Here is a 23,545-nt window from a genome sequence, read left to right as displayed (position 1 = left end):
CTTAAGACAGGAAGAAGGAAATAAAATATGTTTTTGTATATCTGGGCAGGGCCATCTTTTGTGACAATATAGAGCAAGATTAGCATTCTAGTTTTTGCAGAGATTCTGGTGAATAAATATGCAGGCACACTTTCTCTTTTTCTTTTTTTTATTTAATAGCCAAATTTCAAATAGTTTCCATTGAGAAATCCAAAGTATTAAATAATATTCTAGTACAAAAATAAAGTCATTAAGATAAAAACTTCTGTACTACTACCTCCAAATAAATAAAATTACATTCAGGCACATTGAAATGATTCAGTATATAAAAAATATAGAATGTCTCAGAATCAATGAGTTGAAGTTAACTCAGTGCAATAGAGTTAGTCACGTTTCCTGGAGCTGCTAGTAGCTTAGCCTCCTGGTAACTTCAGTGAAGAGCAACAATTGTCAGCAATTAATCATCACTCCCCTAGTTCATAAAAGTGCTTCAGCATTTGCTTACCTTTAAGCACGTCTAGTTGCTTGATTTGGATTTAGATATGCTTAGAAGTAAGCAGATATGAATGTATTCCTTAGTACAGAAACTTCCCCATCTTGGTGCTTGCATATCCATGCCAAACAGATGAATGATGAGACTAGTCTTCTAATATCCCTCTCTCAAGACTGCACCAGATGGAAAGCTGGGTACCGTATCGTGTAATTTCAGGATTTCCATATGGGAACTGGGTAAACATTGCCTCATTCTGTATTTTCAGGTCAGCAAACATATAACAGATAGACAGGATTTTAAGACAAAGTCATTTCTTACATAGCAGTAGGAGGTATAAATACTTTGACTGGTGTTACTTTATAAATAATTATTTAAAATATTTAAATATTAATAAATAAATGTATAAAAACTAAATAAAAAGATTGAAATAAAAAAATGTGCATCATAAAATTTGCACAATAACTCAGTACAGAAGGTCACGCGATGTCATTAACATTTGCACTTCTTCTGAAACTGGCTCCTTTTCCTTTTGAGAGGAGCTGAAGGCTCCAGCTTTTGTAAGACACTGAAGAGCTCATTTGCAGCTTTGCGTTGAATTTTCAAGTCACTCATCTGTTATAAGAAACAAAAGGAATGAAGGTCATGCCAAGAGCTGTAACTGTTTACTGATCACATCCTACAAGCCACAGTGCTACCACGGTAAACCAGATGGACAGCTGCAGTTTCCAATTACTCTACTACCTAATTCCTACAACAAAGAGCCACTTTGTCACAGATTTTTGTTTTCCACTTTCTGTGCTACTTTGCAACATGTCACAAATGAGCTATATTTTGTGAAACAGAGCTACTCTGTAGTTATTGCAATGGTATATGAGATACCTGCAAGCAGCTAATACTGCTGAGGTATTGGCCGTGCACCTCTGCAGAGGTCGGTGGTTCGTGTCATTGGCACTCGCTTGATAAACCTCCAAAACCCGTGGAGGCGTGCTGTAGCTGGGCACAACTTTCCCACCCAATTTCTAAACCACAAACAGGCATGTCAGTGGCAGCTCTGGTGGGCAGACAATGCGGCAGTGCTGCTAGCACCTCTGTGCCAGACTCCAGCAGGACTCGGGGAGGGCAGCCCCCACACTGACACCCCACACCACAGACCTGCAGCAGACCCTGAAGCCGGAAACATTAGGTTTTCCAGTGTGAACTAAGCTAGGTGGGGGTTACCAGACAGGTTGCTGAAGCATTATCGGCTTGAGTCATATTTAAATTTCAACTGGAAAATACAGTGTCATGAGCCTTGGAGGCAGAGGAAGAGGCTTACCTGAAGCTTTGTCAGGTCCATGAGGTCTTTCATCTTCTTTAAGCCATCAGGAAGGCTATTTTTCAGAGTATAGAGCTCCTCAGATATGTGCCTGATGTGCGCCTTTGACTTGTCAGTCTTCTCAAGCATTTCCAAGTACATGGAAACAATCTGGCTCAGGATGATCCTTTTTTCATTTCTCTGATGAAAAATAGTCAGAAAGAAAGGTCTGTGAGTGGCCATCAGTAGGAAAATGAATGAAGCTAAAAAGCAGCATGCAGGGGGTTTCACTGCCACTTGAAACAGGATGATAAAGGAGATACTGCAACTCATCTATGGGGCTTGGCTGTACCTCAGGATCAGTTCATGGTGCAGTATAAAGCACCCTGATCCTGTGGGAAGCCTTTTTATGAGGATTGTTTTCACATTACCAAGCCACCAAAGTGGCCTCTGCTTGTGTTCATTTTACTCCAGCTGGTTACGCTTGCCCTAGGAGCTGCTTTATACCAAAAGTGCCCTGCAAAGCACCTGAGATGCTTTGTCATGTCTGGTTCTGACTCACCTCTGTCCAGTTTGTCAGTTTGTCCACAAAAATAGGTCCACCATCAGCTACATCTGAATTACTTGAGTTCTGTAATGAAGAACAAACATACATGTTTTACAAACAATACTTATTGCAAGGCAAATTTGTGTTCTCTGGTAAGTTGAAGTCCACCAGTATGTAGTCCGTTGCCTCAGATTTACCCAGTCTTAGTAAAATCTCATATGGAACAAGAACAAAATAACTTTACTAAAAACCTACAATTCATAGAACTGGAGAATAGCCCAGTAGCCCACAGTCAGGCATGGGAATACACAAGGTTAGTGGGCTATGAGAGGCTTGCAGGGATGGAGTTTAACCATCAGATGTTAGACACACACTGTGGCAGATTCTAGGAAACAAAGAGCAATACAATTCTCCTACCAAGGAAAGGTAAACTGAATCATTTCCTCTTCTGTCTGTGTCTTTTTTTTTTTTCTTTCTGTATACAACAGTCACTGTTTCCTTTTTCGTCTGCTCAGTAATTTAAATACAGTAAGTGCAAAGGGAAAACTTGCAGGGCAACAGAAACCTCCTAGGCTGATTGGCTCCCCATGCTGAGCGCATTGCCAAATCTTGTTTTGCTGCTTTTCTGAAAGGTGGGGAGCACCTGCTGTGGACCAGAGTTTTTAATGTCAGTGCAAGAAGTTCACTACAGCTCAGGATCTCTCTGACAGGGTTATATATATTCTAGTGAGAATCTCTCTGATCTATGCTAATGGCAAATTTAGGGATATGATGCCACTTTTACAGCCAGTTTCCTATCAGTCTGCAAACACTGGAGCATCACACTAGGCTTCTTCGTGTGATACTTCAGGGTGACTCTTTGACTACTAAATTTCAACTTTCATATGTACAAAATTCTGACAAAATCAGAGCTGAAAATAGAAGCAAACTCTTGCAGTTGCTTTCATGCATTTGAGGGGAAAAAAACCCCAAAAATGTATTGAGCATAAAAGCTGTAATTAGAAGGGACTCTAGGCACCTTTGGGAAGCACACTACTACTACTACTACTAAATATGAGATACATTTGTTACAGCAAAAGTTCTTCTCCATTTTGTTTATATTGCTAACAAATACTAAATCCCCCATTAACATTACTAACCTAAAACTAAAAAAGTGTCACTAAATTGCATCTAAATAAACTTAATCAAGATTCATTCCTTCATCATAAATTGCATTCAGATTTCTTGTTTTAAAACATTCCATGTAATCAAAGGCTGAATGGAGCTAGGAGAAGCTCTTGTGAAAGGAATAGTGCCCCTGAAATAAATGCATACTATATTAACTATGACTATTGAAAAACTGAGTCACATTAGTGAAGGAAGATAGCAAAACCAAAGAAATTGTCCATATTCTTGTTTAAAAGAAGGTATAACCAGAAAATTTGTTCCATTGAATATGTCAAGCACTGTTCAAGTCTGGACTGTACTAAAGCACAAGCAGAAGAAGAGAAAAGCAGTAGAAGACCATACTTACAAAGTCAGCTTTCAGTTGGTCTATATCATTTTCAAGTTGAGCAAGAATGGAACTATTTCCAAAACGTCCAAAACAAATCATGATGACAGACAGAACAAACAAGCTGTAGGTCTGGCAAGTCATTTTCTTGGCAATAGTTCAGTTAAAATGCTCAGATAGGTTCTGAGAGATGTCGGTTCTAAGAGCAGTGAGCTTCAACTTCTAATAGTTAAATCTTCTATTAGAAGAAAGTAGACGAATGAACTTCATCTGCTTGTCAGTAGTATTTATACCTGGTCTTGAAAATTTTCATTTCGTCATCACAGGCTGTGTATATTTAGACAAGATAGTGTGAGATAAGAACCCTTCATTTTTGGCTAATCAAGGGAATCCCTCGAAAGCATCTTTCTTAAATCATGGTGCTGGAAAAATTTTCAGTGGTTCATTAATGGGTAACATTTACGTGGCAGATTCTGAAATTTCTTTTACACGTGGTTGTGGAAAAGGGGGAAATTATGATACTGATTGAGGAGTATGCATTGTGGCTTAAACATATTCTTACACGCTATTTGAAAAAAAATCATATCATGTGGTTAAAGGGTCAGTGTAACAGTCAACTCATTTCTAGTATTCTTTTAAAGTAACCACTGAGATTGCCATGACATTCTTCAGTTACTTAGAGATCTAAATGTTATCCCTACCGGTGTCCTTTTGTGAAACACTATTTGCATTCTTTCTATGGTCTAAAGTGGATTTCTGCCTCTTTCTCATTCTTCATCTCTGGATTCAAATCAGACTTGGGGAAAATGAGGTTCAGCATGGATGCAATGATGCATCATATTAAATTCCTCTATGGCTGTCTACCATCTGCCAGAGCAGGGCATTTAGTACTCAAAACACTCATTTCTCCTTGGCAATAATTAAAGTTTCCCACCTGCCCGTTCATTGGCACTTAGGTGGGTAGAATATGAAAACAGAAAAACATGGATGAAAAAAAGTCCAGCTGAGGAAGACAGACAGGAAAGTCTCCAAGTGCATACAGCCCCATGAAACAACTGTCTTGAGGGTAGCTGGGGAAAGGTTTTTGTATAGGAACTGAACTCCACTTTGATAGGTCTCATGGGAAAAGAGCTTACTGTGAAAAGTCTTATGAAGAAATCAGACTAATATTACGCTGTAGTATACGAATGTAGGGTGGGCAGGACCCTACAAGGGAAAGAAAGAAGGAGCCCATAGGGAAAAAGAAAGAGAGAGGATCAGGAAGAGGGCATTTGTGGGCTCAGTTCACACAGGCTGCAGCGCAGGATGTCTATAGCTCATCAGAAATGTATGAGAACTGGTCCACAACAGGTATGATTTGAGCTCTCCAGCACAGCCCCAGATGGTTCTTTGGGTATTCTTTGCAAGAAGCTAGCCCCTTCACCAGCAGCATCTCCTATCTCAGCAAATGATCACTAACACCACCAAACATTTTTCATCTGCAGCTTGAAAAAGGACCTCCACCTGTGCAATAGATCAACTACTATGATTGCAAACAGGGAATTGTTATTTTGCAGAAGCAAGAATTAAATTTCGCCAGCAATTGCAAGCCCAAAAGCTGCATGCTGAAACTCCCTGGGAATAACAGCATAGACAGATGGCACACATCTCACAACAGGTGCAGTACTGCGCAAGAATTAGGGCTATAATCTGCTTGGGGTAGTAGCACTATGCAATGCCCATCTTGGGTTTAGTTTAGGAAATTAAAACTAGTTAAGCAATAACTTGATTGCTAGAAGTGTTGCCATGGAGGTAAGGTGCTAATGTTATTCAAGGATGCTTCAAAGCACTGTAAAACATGCAAAATTATCATGCCTGCCCATGGCAGAGGGGTTGGACTAGACAATCTTCAAATGTCCCTTCCAACCCAAACCATTCTGATTCTATGATAGAGATTGGAATCACAGAATCATTTAGGTTGGAAAAGACCATTAAGATCATCAAGGCCAACCATTAACTTAGCACTGCCATGTCCACCACTAAACCATGTTCCTAAGTGTCACATCTACACATCTTTTAAATACCTCCCAGGGATGGTGCCAAAATGGAGGTCCCACCAAGATTCAAAGTGGACTCACAAATTATCAGCATGCTGAACAAACTTATTGGTAACGTTAAAACATCTGCATTGCTTTGCAAGGCAAGCACAGTCAAATGGCATGTTGTGGCACAGCTAAATGTAGTTTTAAATATACAGGAAAACCAAGCATATTTTACAAGATGGGAGATGTGCTGAGGCACATCAACTGGCCGTGAGCCTATGGAGCAATTCTTTGGCAAAGTGTTGGAAGGGAGATGTCAAGTGGTAGAAGAAAAATTATTCCTGTTACATATGGCACTCTTCATGCTGTCAGAAACATAGAACTGGAAGAAGGACTGGGTCATCAAGCTCAATTTTTACCATTGCAGGTCCATATTTGAGCAGCATTTTCCTGTTGAATTATTAGAGTGCGCAAAGAAGAATGGCTAGTTAGGAGTTTGGGTCTTTCTAACATGTTGAGGACAAATCGCAACACAACTGAACACAACTAGTTGTTGTAATTATCCAGCCAGGCAGAAGATGTAATTCCAGGAGCTGAAAGATTAAGTCAGTAACAGTGCCCTCCTCTGCAGAGAACCATTCATCCAGAGTGACTGCACTGCGTTACACTGGCTCATTAGTCCGGTCAGACACACATCTCATTCACAGCAGGCTGTACCTCTCAGGTGACCTCCCTTTGGTTTGCCATTACTTTTAAGAACAGGAGGATGAAACACCAGAAAGCAAGGATTTTCCCAGCTCACCTCTTGTAAATACTGGTTGAAGTTTTGGGGGGTTATATGATTGATTTTATCTCCTCACTTTTCAGAGGAGGCCACTGTCAAGCATCCAGTTGTGCAAGTAAGAAAACTGGACACACAGAGCAATGGGATGATTCATGATCATTCAGCATCTAAGAAAGGCAAATCTAGGAGCACAGATAGGGTCTCCAGTCCCATTGTGGTCCTTTGCCCGCTAAGCAGCGCTGCAAGTATTATATCATAAACTGAGGCAAGAAATTAAACAAAGATCAAAGAAGGAAGCCGTGACAGAAGCATAGAATCATTTAGGTTGGAAAAGACCTTTAAGATCATCAAGTCCAACTGTTAACCTGGGACTGCCAAGCCCATCACTGAACCATTTCACTAAGTACCACATCTACACTTTTTTTTAAACACCTCCAGGGATGGGGATGCCACCACCTCTCTGGGCAGCCTGTTCCAATGCTTCACTACCCTGTCAGTGAAGAAATTTTTCCTAATACCCAACCTAAAGCTCCTCTGGTGCAACTTGAGGCCATTTCTTCTTGTCACTAGTTATCTAGGAGAAGGTACCAACCCCCACGTGCCTACAGCCTCCTGTCAGGTAGTTGTAGAAAGCAATAAGATCCCCCCTGAGCCTCCTTTTCATCAGACAACCCCAGTTCCCCCAGCCACTCCCCATAAGAGTGGTGCTCTAGACACTGCACAAGGTTTGTTGCCCCCATGACGTCTGGCTCTGTCACGCTATTTTCTGAATACAGGTACCCTCTCCTGCCTGTGGAGGCTAGATTCAGTCCTTTGCCTCATCTCCGCATCCAAATTCTCACACAAAGGGTTGAATGTTCTGTGGCAAATCATCAGCTGGACAGAAACATATTCTAATACAGAAATATAAGATCCCTTTTCCAAATCCTTTATATTTGAATAAATGGTACCGTGTTAATGTCAACATGCTCATCTCATAATATTCTCTTCTAATGACACACAACATCACCTCTCTCCAAATCATTTTGAATCTAGATAACAGTCTACAGCAGGTGGTTAGAATTTGGGGGTCCTTAAGTGCCAGAGGTCCTGCACCCCTCTCAGCCTTCTTCTGCTTCCCATTCCACCCAAAAGTAATGAAACAGATTGCTATTGTCCAGTGCATGTTGTGTTGCCCAAGAACAGTGAACAGACAGGTTGTGAGGAAGACTCAGGTTCAGATGGCTCCTCTCCGCTGCCTTTCCTGAGCATCAACATGGTTACAAATAAAATAGGGGGTATCCTGCAGAGATCTGCCCTTTACAAGGCAGAGCCAAGGGCCTAAGAGCACCCAATTTTTTATCCATGTTCCTTAGTAGATATCTAAAATATCTAGTGCATGCTGGAGGGGACTGAACACTCAGCACTAACAAGCTCTTCACCTGAGCACTAGTTGTAATCTAGCTGAAAGAGATGCCAGAATAGTACTGAAAAGCCTTGTGCTGCATAGAATTGAAGTGGTCCTTCTGTGTGGGTCCATAGTCACAGCTGGACTGTCATCTGTTCCAAACACAGTAGGAAATGAAACCAAGGCTTTTTTTTTTTCTTTCTTTTTTTTTTTTTTTCATTTTGCTGCCTGGAAGTCATCTGACTCTTCATGCAAAGCAGAGGTTTCACACCCTTGTGTTCATACAACACCTTACACCAATTACCCGATGATGTCTTTGCAAAGTCATGTCAGATTTCGCTATGACCACTGATTAAAGGTTTTCCCCTTTCATTTTTTTGTTTTATTCATACTTCTCAGCGTGCTGGCTGGGTGGTTAGTAAGGAACTGCCCTTACCAGCCTGGCACATCTCCGCCAGACTTTCATTTCTCTAAAACTCAGTGGCTTCCTCTGTTACCACTGCCCAAGGAAAGCAGCTCAGGGTTGGAAAACCCTGTCTGAGTTGTCATTCTGGCCTTACATCACACTTTACCTCTTAGCCTGCCTTTCTTATAAAGCAGCAATAATTCCTTTATTTCCTTCTTCACAATGCTGGGGGATGGTTTAAAGGGTTGAAGTGACTAAAGTTTGCATATACATTGTACCAGCGCTATGCAATTACTAAATATTGTCATGCATGTTACCACTACCTGCAAAATAGATGTCTTGATCATCAAGCTTAATGACTTTGCAACTGACCCTTATGAATGCACTAACATTTTTCCCTAGCACAAAAATACCCCACCACTCTCCTACAGACATGGGTATGTTTCATTGGCACTACACATTGTGGAAGATGTAGTTGTGTACTCCTTGTGATCACCAGACCTCTGTAGTGTAGAGGATCTTTCCGAATGATCATTAGGGGTAATGTTGGTGACACAAAAAAGTTACTTTGTTTTACAAGAAAAAAATTCTGGGGCAGGGGGAAGTTCTAAAATTCTCAAAATGAACTGATTTGACAAGAGGGAACAGCCTCATGTTGTGGCAGGGGAGGTTTAGATTAGATATTAAGAAAAATTTCTTCAACAAATGGGTTGTTAAAACATTGGAACAGGCTGCTCAGAGAGGTGGTGGCATCACCATCCCGGGAGGTATTTAAAAGACGTGTAGTTGTGGACTTATGGACTTAGGGACATGGTTTAGTGGTGGACCTGGATGTACTCAGTTAAAGGTTGGACTCAATGATTTTAAAGGTCCTTTCCAACCTAAATGATCCATGATTCTATGACATTTTTCTAAACAAATTACTCTACCCTGCCCATTCCAAGCACTTTTTGGAAATGCTGTAGTTTGCGAGAACTGGAAAACCAGCTTGTACCATCTGAAATACGACACAAGGAAAACCCTTTAGCCTCTATTACAAACCCCTGTCTGCGTGCAACTAGCAATGGGAAAATGTATAGTATTGATCCTTCTTTCCACTCACAAAATTTCTCACACACATTAGCTGCTGAGTCTTCCAAAGAAAGGGAAGGAAGAGAAAACTAAGACCCGGTGGGGTTAGACATCTAGAGAGACAGATGTCCAGGTAGGTAATGAGCTGACAAGTACAACTTTAAGTGATTAGAATGTAAGTACAAAATTATTAAAAACATGATATCTTGACTGACACAAGATATCTGTTTCATACTTCCCTTCAGAATTTGAATTTGATAACCCCATGCAGGACAGAAAAAAAAAAAAAAGTTTATAGGCTGGGAAAACCTTTCCCCACAAAACAGTAATGATTACTTTCTGAATTAGTGAGAGGAAATAACTGCCCTCTCATGGTCTGAGAACTCATCCATCCTGTAAGTAAGAGTTCCCGCTTTGCCCAGGAAGAAGAGGATAGCTGTGAAAGCTCTTCTGGGCTGGCCTTTCTCACACAGTATTGTGGACTCTTTGGCCACTCCTAACTGTATGACCATCACTTCTGTTTCATCTGGACACTCCAGTAATACCATAATATGAATATTCAGGACTCATTTTAAAAAAATGTTCTGGAGTATATGGAAACAATAACAAATACTTTTCTCAGAACATCTGTCCCAATTAAGAGCAGTTAATGTCCCTCATGAAAATGATCATAAGGCTGTCCCCCTTCCCTTTCCTTGATATGGGGAATTCTGAGACTGGAAAGAAGGACCTATGTCATCTGTTTTCTCGTTGCTGATTGTGCATGGACAGCAATATGTAACAGACACTAAAGGGTCCTCCTTGTCTCTTGTGCCATATTTTGCGTTGATATAAACCAGTTTTCCACCTCTCAAAAAAACAGTCTGCATGTACAAATTTTTAAGAAACTATGAGGTACCAGAGGGAGTTAACCATGAGTAAGGTGCAATTCTAAAATGTTATTTTTCTTGTATTTTTCTATGGAAAAAATGATGGCATTGTAGAAGACAGTGATGGAGAAATACGGTGTGCGTTTTTACTCCATGCTTCTACTGTTTGGAGTCTTTTCACATATCTAACTCCTGATTGAAATCTATTACCCATAAAATAGAAGAAAATGTCAAATCTTTTTCAATTTTAGTTTAAGCCCATATACACAGAAAAGCAGCACAACTGTTGGCACAGCAGCAGCCCAAAGTATGGCTGGTGTTACATAAAATACCTCCTGTACTATGATCACAGAGTGTTTATGGGTTTTTCCACATAAAACTTTCTTGTTTTCACCAGCTCTTCTTCATTCTTCCAAGAAGAATAAAACACTTACTCTTGAAAGTTTTCTGTTTTCAGCACCACAATATCCTTTGGACGTACTGCCAGTTCTGAGCATTATTTCATGAATGTTACAATATTTATTTCCTTTCTAAAGCCTGAGCTTCCTGTCCTATGTGATATTGTGAATCTCAGGGTTTATTTTAGAGTTTTGGGGTTGGAATTTTTTTCTAATCACTTTTTAATCATCATGGTTGCACAGAAAAGATTGAAAACAAGAACTTCTAAAAGCATAATAAGGCAAATAGAAAAAAACCCATTTAAACGTAATTGTTTCAAGGTTCTTCCTAAAAGACCTTTGAAATACTTCTGCCCAGGCTTTAGAGGCACTAGCAGCACCTACGATGTTCATATTGCTGATTTTAAATGTTAAAGATGCAATGTTAGCAATTTAATGCTATCAGTACAACATATTGTCTTCAGATAAGGCTCTTTGTGCCTTGGTGGGTGTAAAGTCTTCTACAAAATAAAGATATATTTTATTAAAATAGTTCTCCCCAAAGTGATTTTCCAAGGTTTTCTAATTCTTCTCTAATAGCACTGCTTTTTGTAAGACCAGCACACTAGTATTTCTGTTTCCATTTTCCACGAATATTTCCACTAGTTTTAAGGTTACATTTTAATTCACTCTAAGAAAACTAATTCATTAAGAAAATAATTCAATTGTAATTTGGCCTGACTGTGTTCTGTGGTTCTGACTTGATGCTGTTTCCTGTGAATATACGTGCATATGTCTACCTTCGCTGTACACTGATCGAAAAAACATCACATTTTGCTCACAATGTCTTTCCCCAATTCCCAGTAAATGAGAGTATGTTTTCCTCTATATATTAACTCTCCATTCAGAGACCTCTGCTATTTTCAGTCTACTAACAAGTTTCATTTTCACAGGATCAGATCCACCTTCAAAAGAAGCCAAAAAGACATTTGAACTTCTGCATCCAGGTATCTGAAATAATACTTCCTGGTGCCTTTTCAAAAGGAGGAAAGACAAAAGGATGCTCATCTTGGATCAGCTGTCAGTTTCTGCGTGTGCTGGGTGAACCCAGTTAGGGATCTTCATTGACTTCATCAGAGGCCAGCTTGCAAACTCCCCAAATAACATGGAATCTGCTGAAAATTCTTTGCAGGTTGATAACATTGGAAATCATAGGCCCCTGATCAACCTAATACTTTCCATACATTCTCAATACTATATCCAAATGGTACTTTTCAGAGTTTCAACCTGTCAGTGAGCCAAGCCCACTCATCTTCCTCCCATTATGCTTACGGAGTTTTCTCCACATGTTGTGTTTTGTCATTCATTCCTTCTCCTTATGTTGATTTTCTGCATTGTGGGCTTTTATTTGCATTGGAGGTTTTTGGTCCAATTTTTAGCCAGGAATTCAAGTGCCGTTCAAGTTTTCATTGTACAGATGCATTTCTTTTCACAGTTTAAGTACCTTTATCCTACAAGACACATTTATTGTTGGAAATTAGTACTCATATTCAAATTTGGAGGAAAATTCTAGTGAAAGAAATCCTGTAAAGCTTTAATTTCTTCTTGGGTATTCTAAGTTGAAATGCGAGTATTTGGGGGGAAAATCCGGTCATTTTCACATGTTATCCCTTATGCAATCTATAATAGTTAAATATGTATGTACATGCAAACACCAGTGTGTAGGTGTGCACATATGTTGGAGGCTAACTCAATGATCTGTTTCAAGCATCAGTAAGAAAATACTCATTAAATGTTTCAAATCAGCCTAAAGTGTGGGCATTTTTTGTCATAACCATTTAGAGACATCCACAGGAGGTTTCCTAGCAGAAATCTGCTGCAAGGTGCAATCCTTTCTTCTAAAATGATCCAGGAGACAGTTTGGTGGGGATTCCCCTTGCCTGCCATTCTCTTTAGTGCCATTCATAATTGTGTGACTAAACAACCCAGTCATCTTTACTCACAGAAAAAAGCAAATCGGTATGTAGATTTGGTCCTACCTGTTACTGACATGCCTCCAGAACACTTATGAGCACACCAGAAATCACGCGTACAAGCAATCCATCCACAGATGACATTTTACTTAGAGCTGGACTTCCTGAGAGCAATTTGCTTGCAAAGACTTTCCAGTTTGATTCAGAATTTAAAGTGAAAGGAGAAATATGCAAGACCTTTGCTTTTTACTAGTTAAAAAATGAAGAAGTGCTTCACACCCTAAGTACATTTCCTCTTCATCTCCACAGGAAATAAGGCTGCCTATACAAGAGCAACTGTGGGTCGAGTGTAGATGCGCTTTATTTTAAAGTCACATATCTTCTTTTTTCAAAGCCCTGGACTAACAATTATGAAGTACTCTGAAGGACGCCCTTCAATCCGCTTTAGGTGACTTAAAGATTTAATTAGCTAGTAACAAATACTTAAAAGACCAAGAAATGAGAGAACTAAGTTTCCGTTGCTTTTTTGAAGAGGCTACTGAGTCTCTGCCCCCGATATAAAATAAAGCAAGTTTCTAAAAAGGCAACGAAAATGTTGGAGAAGAACAAACTACAATCTCAAATAGCATCCTTTAAAGTTATTAAAACATAAGTACCATGGCAGATTAGGTTGCTAACCTTTTTTCCTAAGGAAACGAAACATGCAGTTTCTCTAGCTGTCAGTTCCTTCCTTAGAAGTAACTTTTGAACAGTCAGCAATTTAATCCAAATTTGAGAGACTCAAAAGCATCACAGCTAACTTAGCCCCTGCCACTTTCATTAAAATTGACAGCTAAGCAACAGCAAGATTGTTCTACTAATCATGGACTATGTGTTGATACTTTAAAGTGTCTATATGAGTTACTTACCGTAAGGAGGGGAATATCTTTCCTCACATACCTATTTGATTTTTTGAAAGTATGTTCATTCCATCAATTACTCAAGAGTTAGTTAATATCTAGGAAAGTCTATATAGCAATTATGAAAAATTTCCAAAACTTATGAAAAAGAGTTATGAAAGGAGCCTTACCCTCCCACTTAAACTAATCCTATTGTTTCATATTAATGTGTACAGGGCTCTGGGTTCTTACTTCATCCTTGTTCAATACCTCTGGTTTGCTATATCAGCCTATTCTGTGCATATCTTTTCAGCAAAATTGAAGGAGAAACTGTAGCATGTGCTACCACAGCTAAGGCTGCTTTATTTTAATCTAGCTAGTGTGGGTGTCAGTAACAGAGGAGCTATGATACGCCAGTCTTTACCTGTGGTGTACTCTCTCTATCTCCACATACACAGACAAAGAGCAACAGTCCTTTCAAAGCTTTGCAAAAGCAGATATACAAGATTTTCAATTGCAAAGGGCTCAGAGTTCAGCCATACCAACTCTTGTTTCCATCAGCGCGCTTGAAATGCTCTCACCTATCCATAAGAGATTTTTCTTTTGGAAAACCTGCAATTCTGGTTCAATAACTGCTAAAAAAAAAATCCAAAGAAATTTTAGATCAGCAGATTTTTTTCCCTCCCTTATACGGTGAAATGGCATATCAGTGAGCTCTTCTACATTAGTGTTCTACTCATGGCAATTTAAAACCAGTCTCCTAATCATCCCTACCCACCATACTTTGGGTTTCATATGGAGCACTCTTGGAGCCTGCAAAACTGAGTTTTTTTCAGATAAAGTAAAACTGGAAGATGTTTTCAGAAACTCACTTGATGTTCTCCAATTGTTAACAGGAGCTCAGGCCACAGGACCACAAGTGGAGCTAGTTCAAAATAAACTCAAAACAAATGCCATGTGGAAGTTGGGTCCTCAGTGCCAGTTTTTTTAACATAATTCCTGGCATTGCATCTTGAATTACACTGAACACTCTGTGATGGGATGCATCAGTTCCTCCTCTGCTTCCAAGGAAGTCTTTGCAGGAACAGTATGTCAAGGAGTCAGCAATAATGAAGTGCTGATTAGCTGAAGAAGGAATGGCTTCACATTGTTTTTATAGTTGCCTCAAATCACAAGGTTATGCTTTGTTGGTATTCAGAGGCTTAGGAAGTCTGTAGGTTTTAAAGTAACCCCAGAAGTGCGGCAGAAATAATGAAAATTAAGTAGTGAAGTAGCAGACATGCCCAGAGCACTGACAACAAAATTTAGGAAAAGCAGAAGTAAAGGCAGGGGTAATGAAGAATTTTTTTTATTTCACAGGAGGAACCAATAGTCAAAATGTCTGAAGAAATAACTTGGAGAAAACAAAATGGGACTGGGTAAAATATCATAATAAAACACATTCCTCTGGAGTCATGTAAGTTGTTTACCACCCTGGTTGGATAAAGAAAAAATATAATGAAATACAGTATGATTGAGAAGGTTAGTACTACAGGGAAAGGTTCTGTTATGGTAGATGTTAATTCTCTGAATAAGACTGGATGTTGTTACATGAGTTGTAAATTTTCAGGTAAACAATGATCTTTTCATTTCAAAAAGAAACATTTTGAGAAGTTAGAGGAACTAATCGCTGGGTCTGAAGGTAGAGGTAAACATGAAGCAGGACTGTCAGAAGTTCTTTAGGACTTGCCTTAAAAGTAAAGAAGAAAAATATGACAGACAGAACTGTAGGGCTGCTGAAGAGGAGCTAAAAGTGCTAGTGGACAGCTGAACATAAGTGGATTTCACCTTTGCAGCAGCAAAGGCATATGGTATCCTGGGCTGTGTCAACAAAACTATGGCCAGCAGGTCACAAGATGTTCACTTTCCCATTCTGCCTGGCACTTGTCAAGCCATACCCAGTATATTGCACCCAGCTTTGGTCCCCACAGCTCAAGACAGACACTGAAAAATGGGAGAAGGTTCTTCCAATGGCCTCCAATGTGATCAGCAGGTTGAAGACCTCTACTTGTGAAGAAAGACTGAAGGAATTGAGTTTGTCCAGCCACAAGGTGAGAAGGCTCGGGAATATCCAACCACAGTTATCCACTATCCAAAGGGTACTTACAGAGAAGGTGAAGGTATTCTTTTCACACAGATGCACGGTGAAAGGACAAGGTGCAACCGGCTCAAGTTGCTTCAGGGCGATCTTCAGCATGAGAAGCCTATCAGAGTAGGTTGCTCAAAGAAGTGGTGGAACCTACCTTCAAGTGTTCAACACTGTGCTTGACAGGGTCCTAGATAACTTAACCCAAGGCCCCACTTAGAGCAGCAGGTTGGATCAGGTATCTCCAGGGCTCCCTTTCAACCTGGGCTTTTGTGTGACCCTGTTCTAATGAAAGCAGCCAACACAACCACCTCCTCAAGAACGGCAGAAACATAGCAGGGCCCTGAGGGACAGAAAGAAGAACTGATCAGCAGTGACAACTGCATCTTGGATGTCAAAAAGAGGTGTGAAAGAACTTCCCAAACTCACACCAAATCAGTCCACATAAAAACAGGCATAGAAAACCAGCAAATCACGTCATCATCATGTAAACAAGAGAAGCATAGGGAAGGAAGTGAGTGTGTTACAGGCTAAGACTGGGCTGGATGATTGTATACATTGTAGCCCAAAAAAATAGACAATTCATATCAATTTTTAATATGGACAGGGACATTAAGAGGCATTGTTGAATGTAGCAGGTGAGCAAGATCGTTTTGAGAGTTACTGACACAGAACAAGGAAGCAAAGTCAAGACAACTGATAGCGACAGGAATGAAAATGATCTCTAAGGCAAGAGGAGCACAATTGAGAAAGTAGAGTTAAAGTTTCTCCCATCAAGGAATAAACCAAACAAATGGGCACATAAAAATGCAGTTGCAGTAGGGAGAAATTTTAATCAGTCTACCAAATTAATGGTAGCACTTTCATACTGGAGAACAGCAAATGCAATAGCTGTCATTAAGAAAGGAAGAAATAACAAGCAAGGGAGAAAGAGATATGTTATCTGACAAGACTGGTGTGCAAAACTTTAAAACAAGTTATAAAATAATTTGTTATTTCAACCACTAAAGACAAGGAAGGGAAAGCATGAAATGCAGCCTGGGTTCAATCAAAGGCAGACTGAATCGATAAGGTATTGATTTACTTGAGGATGGAATTAATAAAACAGGGAGAAATGTGACTGTGCAAGTGCCAGTCCAGGTGTGTGGCTTCTAGTCAGAAGAAGCTGGACGGGCACCCTTTGGAGAAGGAGAATGATACCATGGTGCCACTGCTCATCACAGGAGGCATCGAGGTAATGTTGCAATGGAAATGGACACTGAAGGTTCACTGGGCAAGGTATTTCCAGAAGATGGAGGAATGGAATAATGGCCAATGTACAATTGTGGGTTACCCCTGTGCTATATAGATGAGTTCAAACTAGAAATGGTCCAGACAACAAGTAGAGGGCTTCTGTATAAAAGAAGTGTAGAAGAATATGGCTTGTTCAGCTTCAGAAAAACAAAAGCTGAGAGAAGACATAATTGTTATCTGAACTACATTAGAGTGGGAAAACAGCAAATTCAGTAAGTCATGTAAGCTAACAGAATAAACTGATACTAGATGAAACGGCTATAAAATAACCATGAGTAAATTTAGACCAGAAGTAGGAAGACTTCAGGCAATCACAGGGTGAGATTCTGGAACAGACTTCCCAAAAGAACAGGAAAGGGTTCATAGTTACAAAACTTCTTCAAAGCACTTCATTCCACCCTTGAGCACAGTGTCTGGGGGATGCAACTTATAAAAAACTGTGCAGCTTCCATCTGCCATCTTAAAAGTGATCATTTATACCAGTTGGTCTGGTGGGGGGCTGTCATATTGCTAGTTCCAGGTAAACCGGATTTCCTGGTTTTAGTACCAAAATGTAAAACCTTGCTGTGCTTTCTTCTGCCTGACTGAAGAAACCTGGTATTTCTTAAGAAGTCACTTCTGTAGATGAACTGCAATCTGGTTGACTTTTTTATCTTCTCTGTCATAGATGGGATTGAACTGTTATCTTTAATGTCTTGATTTTACCAGAGGGCACATTTTCTTATAACTCTCCTTTAAATCCTTTGCAATATTCTAATGTTTCAAAGAAATGGAAAGTTGGAGCAGACTCAGAAAATCAATAGTGAAACCACATGCAGAAATTACATCTTTCTGCTTCCTCTCAGTAGTCCTCATTCATGGATGAGTTGAGCACCTATATTCACTCTTTTTGCCATATTACAACACAGGCAGTTTATAACAATTAAGTCTTTCTATAGTCACCAAAATATTTGTCCTAGAATTTAGGTCTGGGAAGTGTTCTTTACTGGACTGTAGCCACCAGCATGTCAATGTGGCCTTTTCTCTTCATCTATAAAACCTCTTCTAAAGATTCACTTGGTTTTTCTGTATACAGAGGAACAAGCACCAGGATCTCGCTTTCTATGGTCTGAAATCAGATTGTGCTTCACACATCTAGCAGCTGTGCACAGTTCATATCAGTGAGATACTCGCCTCAGTCATCCTTTGGTATCAGCAGACCTTTTGGGGAGTACAGGGCATGCAAGCCCACATTGCTGGTCTTGAAGAGGCCAGTCCACTAACTCAAACTGCAGCTCTGAGCCCAGTGCTGCACCACCTTTTTGTAACCATTTGCAACCCTGCAATTTCCTCCAGACTTTGAATGTCCTTGGCTTTGCTCAAGTGGAATGAGAAATTTTTCTAAAAACTCCCCAACATTTAATACGGTGAGAAACCCACTCCCATTCCTACGCTGACATCAAGGTCGCCCCAAAACACCAGAAATAGCCTGAAACTGAGAAGCGGCACAGCCACCTCGTCACCATCCACATTGCGGCTCCCCTCTGTGCAGGGGAGGAAAGAAAGAGCGGGGGAGCTTCCCAGGAGTGGGGGCGATGCCTGATACCCGCCCAAGAAACTCTGAACTGGCAGCTGGCGTGGGCTGCCCTTCTCCAGCTGCTGCTGCTGCGGTTGTCCGCTGGCTTGGGATTCACATCTGCAAGCCCTTGCAGGGCATCATCGTACATGAAACACTCTTTCCCCTACTGCGGCTAGAAAAACAGACTGCCTTTTCCACTGACAGCCTGTGGTTTCTCATTCACAAAAAAAAAATTTTTCCTCACATCTAGGAGGCTCGATTGTAAATAGTTTTATCAAGTGACTAATTTACCGCGCCTGTGGTTTATCTCTGCGAACTTTCTTCATCACTTGGAAAGTGCTACCAGTTATTCCCTAATCGTTACACAGGAACAGAGAAAACATTTATACTGACATGGCAAAATTAATCTAGGGGATGTCAGTGGGTTCTTCACTCATGGTTAGGGACAATGAGTTGGACTGGCACAAATCACTTAATTCTTCCATGCAGGAGGGAGAAAACAGGAAATAATCGATGATGCTTTATTAAGAACAGGCACCGGCTACAGAGCTTCCCCTGCGATGATAAAACTACCATGGTGTATTCTGATGTTAACTACTGCTCATTTAATCCTTAGGAGAAACAAGCAAAGAAAAACCCTCTCTGCACCATTGCATCTTTAAGGAAGTTATTTCCTTCTCATCATCTCCGTCAAAAGCATGGCTGCACCATGAGTACCGAAACAAGTTAAACAAGCAGCACTGGGGGAAACTGGAAGGAAAAGCACCAATCAGTTAACGTTAAGAAGTGATGCATGCAAATAACCCAAAACTCTGTTATTATGTAAAGGTCTTTTTGAGGCCTTAAATGGAAGAAAAATATGATAATTTATTAAAAGGCTGTTTGAAAAGCAAAACCAATTCCACCCACACCTCAGTATCTTAGTACCTATAGTACCTATATACACACCTTAGTATCTATATATAACCTCATTCATAATCTCTGATTGAATTTAATTCTTTTCTCTGCAACTCCAGCTGCTGGAAGCTCCACTCCCTGCTGTCTTTAAATAGATTTTTTTAATTTACAAATACAGCAACCCACTGAGGCTATGGCTGAGAGTCGAACACCACAGGTTCCTCTATTCACCCATCATCACTCTTCTTCCACACTCCCATGCCAGCTTCCTCTGGTTCCCCCTTGCTTTACACACTCTCTTTCATTAAGCCATATTAAACTTCGATTTTCTTAAGTTTTTATGTCTGACTACTCAAAAATCAGGGGATGTAATCAGATAGCTCTTATTACTTAAATATTGTAGCATGACATGTTCTTCCACTGTTTTGCCAGCTTTCTGAGCCAGAAAGATGGTTTCCCCCCTCCAGGAGGTGACACATCTCTGAAAAAGGGCATCATGACCTCAGGCCAGGAGGGGAGTCACTCTGGGGCCAGCCAGAGTCAATGGCCAAGGAGCAGGGAGGTCTGCATGACCCTTTTACAGTCTGCACAAGAAAAACCTCCCTGGCAGTGCCCATGCTGTAAGGCAAGGAGCAGGATCAAGAGCAGGAGCAGGCTGGTTTCCATCCCCAGGGCCTTGGACCAAAAGCCTCAGCATCACTTGCAAGGGACCCGCAATCTTCATCAGAAATAACTTACCAAAAGAGAAATGTCTGTGGCTCCTCATCTGTCTTAATTCTATTTCAAAATTCATTCTACTTTTTACTCTTGCAATACCTGGTGCTTGTCTGCAGTTTGTCATTCACCTTGCACAAACACTTTGTGGCCACACAGCTTCTCGCAGTTTTCCTTTCTACTATGGAAACAAAGTCCCTGGTCCTTCAAAAGCCCTTTTCAGAGAGGGACTGATATGGCCAGCAGTCACTATGGGACTGTATTTGATTTAGTTACATCTGGACACCAAGGTGGGCTTGGCAGGGTGAACAAGGGGGCTACTGAGTGAGTTGTGCATGGTTTGGTGATGGGAGAGCGTCTCTGCACAGTCCCACTGCTCACACTGTGGCTGGCTGCATCCAGCTCTGTAACACTTCATGCTGTGCAGAAATGATGCCATGGCCTTTCAAAGTTAGCCTTCTGTGGCTTCTACTGGAGATTTTCAAGATCCAACTGGATAAAACCCTGGGCAGCCTGGTCTGACCTCCTGGTGCCTTCTGCTTCAAGCAGGAGGCCAGACCAGAAGGCTTCCAGAGGCCCCTGCCAGGCTCATTTACCATGTGGCCATGTGGCTTTATGGTTATTGCTGCCTTTCAGAGCTGCAACCCCATCCACAGGACTGGAAAAACTTTATCTGTAATGTTTTGCAGTTTAGCATTCAAACCTACTCCTGACATATGTCACCAGCACCTTTATTCCATGACAGTCGCCACCTTCACTCGATGGCATTACATTTCCATTACCTCCCTTTTCCCTCTGGCAATGCTCCTCATAGACCTACCGACTGCCTTTACATTTCCGATTTTCTCTTCCACAGGAGCCAACAGAACAGGAATGCCAAGTGAAAACTGAATTAAGGTAAGAACCATTCTCCACACGTGTTCATGAAGAGTGAGTCTCCCACAGCTCAGCAGGTCCTGTCAGTTTTGAGGAGCAGGTAACCCCATGGCAGTCATTTACAATATGAAGCAGCTTGGCTGGAGATGGGGGAAGCTGCAGGGTGAGCACAGCACAGCTGTGCGAGCATCACTGTAACCTTTCTGTTCCCGTAACAACACTGCCTGCCCAGGCACCCTTCCTCTTCACATCCCTCTCCCATCAAACACCCCACCGTGGCCGAGGGGGAAGATGACTTGAGCAGTACCAGGGCTCATTGGCTACAGGAGGCTATTTTGGGAAGCATCTTATTAATAACTAGACCAAAAGTTCATGCGTTTCACCTTTGGCCACATGTCTTCATAGCACAAAGGCTGCTAGTGCAATCTTTAGAAACTGGTGTAAGTTGTGGTCATGAAGAAACTGACCAAACGACCAAATCCATCACAAGTTACATTGTTGCCCAAATCCCGTTCTTGTTCCCATATTTCAGGAAAAATTATATTCCTTCTAATGCTCTCTGAGGGAAACTACCCCAGTGTTTGCTAAGGACTATGTCATAACACCACCTGAGGGCTCCAGCTGAGATCTGCAGTTTGCTATAGATGGTTCTGGTTACAGCAGAAATTACATATTAAGGGACCGTTTGCTCTGAAGATTTTGCATTTCAGAGAAAAAAGCACTTCAGGGAAAACCGAGAAAATGATACATAGACTTGTCTGTGATGGAAATTGTTGTCTTTGCTGACTGTTGCTGTATTTTTTACATAATGCCAAAACTGCATATGCAGCTGTCACTTTCCACTAGATCAGTGTTTTTCAAGAAGTTGTGAGCTAGTGACAATTTTAATACACAGCCACATATTTTTCTTTCTTCCTTTTGCAGTGACAGTCACAAAATACTGTTTTTTCCATGTAACAAGAGTCACTTCTCTAAAGACCAAAACACTGATAAGACAAGCCATGCTAAGCAATGGTGACAAGAATTAATGCCACACGGGGATTAACTGCCTTCTGAGGATTTCTGTACACAAAGAAAAGATAAATTAACTTAGGCAAATAATTGATAGACAATTTTTCCATTTGCCAAGGGAGAACAGTACCTTGATGAAACAACTTGCCTACAGTCACATAGGGAAGTCTAGAAAAACTAGGGAGTGAATTCATATCTGATTTACAGCCCTAGCCTTTGGCTATATGCCCATCTTTCTTCTCCTGCATTTTTAATTTCAATACTAATTTTGTGGCAACTGAATTTTAAAAAACGTTTCCAATGCAGCTGCACATCTATCTCAGCTTTCTATCCAAGGAAACTACTTACAGAACATGCTGCAACTGAAGAGTCAGAAGTAAACCGAGTCCAACATGAGTCTCGTTTTCTAAGGGTGACACCTAGAGTCTGATCTGAAAAATTCAAAAGCTTTGTTTTACCCGTCCAGTTTTAAAAGCTTTTGTCCATACTTATTACTTTGAATTGTCAGTTAGATGCATGTAATACTAATTACTTTGCTATGCTTTTGTGAAGATGTAACACAATATTTGTTGCTAAGTGGCCTCAATATAACATGTGTCACATTGCAGCACTTCTCTGTTAAACACTGACTTTTATTTTGCAGCTGCCGTATATTGCCTTTCATTCAGGAGTGTTTGATTGGTTTGAGAATGAGATTTACATTACTGCATGAAAGGATGAGCCATGCCCAGAGGTGTTACTGCTTTCATTTTATAACTAAGGCAACTAAGAGTCTGCAAAGTGTTCTAAGCCATATACAAAATGAGGGCAAGAACACCAAGTCCTGAGTTTTTGTACAGTAAGATAATTTGATTTTCCTGTCAGATGGATGAAGGCAGTGGAGCTTAGCCCTTCCCCACCACTTTGCTGCAGGGCATCACACTGACCACCGGGGAAGAACATGATACTTGCATGTTGATTAATAATTAAACAAACTGCTTAAATCTAGCTGGAATCTGAAAATTAGTTATCTGAATCATTCAGGCCCCTTTCAAAGCTCATCTGTCTCTTTGTGTGTCACCTGTGTACCTCTACACCCCTTTGAAAAACAGGTGGCAGTGTTCATTTTTGTGAAATTACTTTTAGCCACAGAGCTCGTATCCACCTTTGCACCTTAGCATAGCAGAAAACACAAATAATCCACACGCCATCATTGTAGACCACTTCTGATATTTTTCATTTTCAACACCGAGCATTCATAATGGGAGAAAAAGAAAAAAAATATCTCACTGACTGGATCTGGTAGCTCAGCAAAATTTCTACAAGAAAAATCTTTGGCAACCTGAATCACATGAAATCATTGCCCATGGATCCTCCAGATAAGCATGGAAGTTTTTCTGTTTACAGGGTCACTGGCTCCCTTCTGCAGTAAAGAAGCAGCAGACCCTCCTGCTCCTGTAACCATGGGGGCCCCTGCACTGAGTCCCCAGATCCTGGTTACTGGTCCCTGCCAGCAGTGAG

General features: G+C 40.7%; 1 protein-coding gene across 1 annotated transcript; it reads right to left on the bottom strand.

Annotated features, from left to right (window-relative positions):
• Window positions 1-217: 217 nt before the first annotated feature.
• IFNG (interferon gamma) lies at window positions 218-6,321 on the bottom strand. The gene is made up of 4 exons (XM_005242063.4): window positions 3,827-6,321; window positions 2,329-2,397; window positions 1,788-1,967; window positions 218-1,084 (listed from the first exon to the last, which is right to left on the bottom strand). Exons 1-4 carry the CDS (start codon window positions 3,947-3,949, stop codon window positions 962-964), a joined length of 495 nt encoding a protein of 164 aa, XP_005242120.1. The 5' UTR covers window positions 3,950-6,321; the 3' UTR covers window positions 218-961.
• Window positions 6,322-23,545: the final 17,224 nt, after the last annotated feature.

Source organism: Falco peregrinus, chromosome 6, assembly GCF_023634155.1.
Source record: "Falco peregrinus isolate bFalPer1 chromosome 6, bFalPer1.pri, whole genome shotgun sequence".
In the NCBI taxonomy this organism is placed as follows: domain Eukaryota; kingdom Metazoa; phylum Chordata; class Aves; order Falconiformes; family Falconidae; genus Falco; species Falco peregrinus.
The sequence above is the reverse complement of the archived record's forward strand: the minus strand, read 5'-3'. Positions and strand labels throughout refer to the sequence as shown.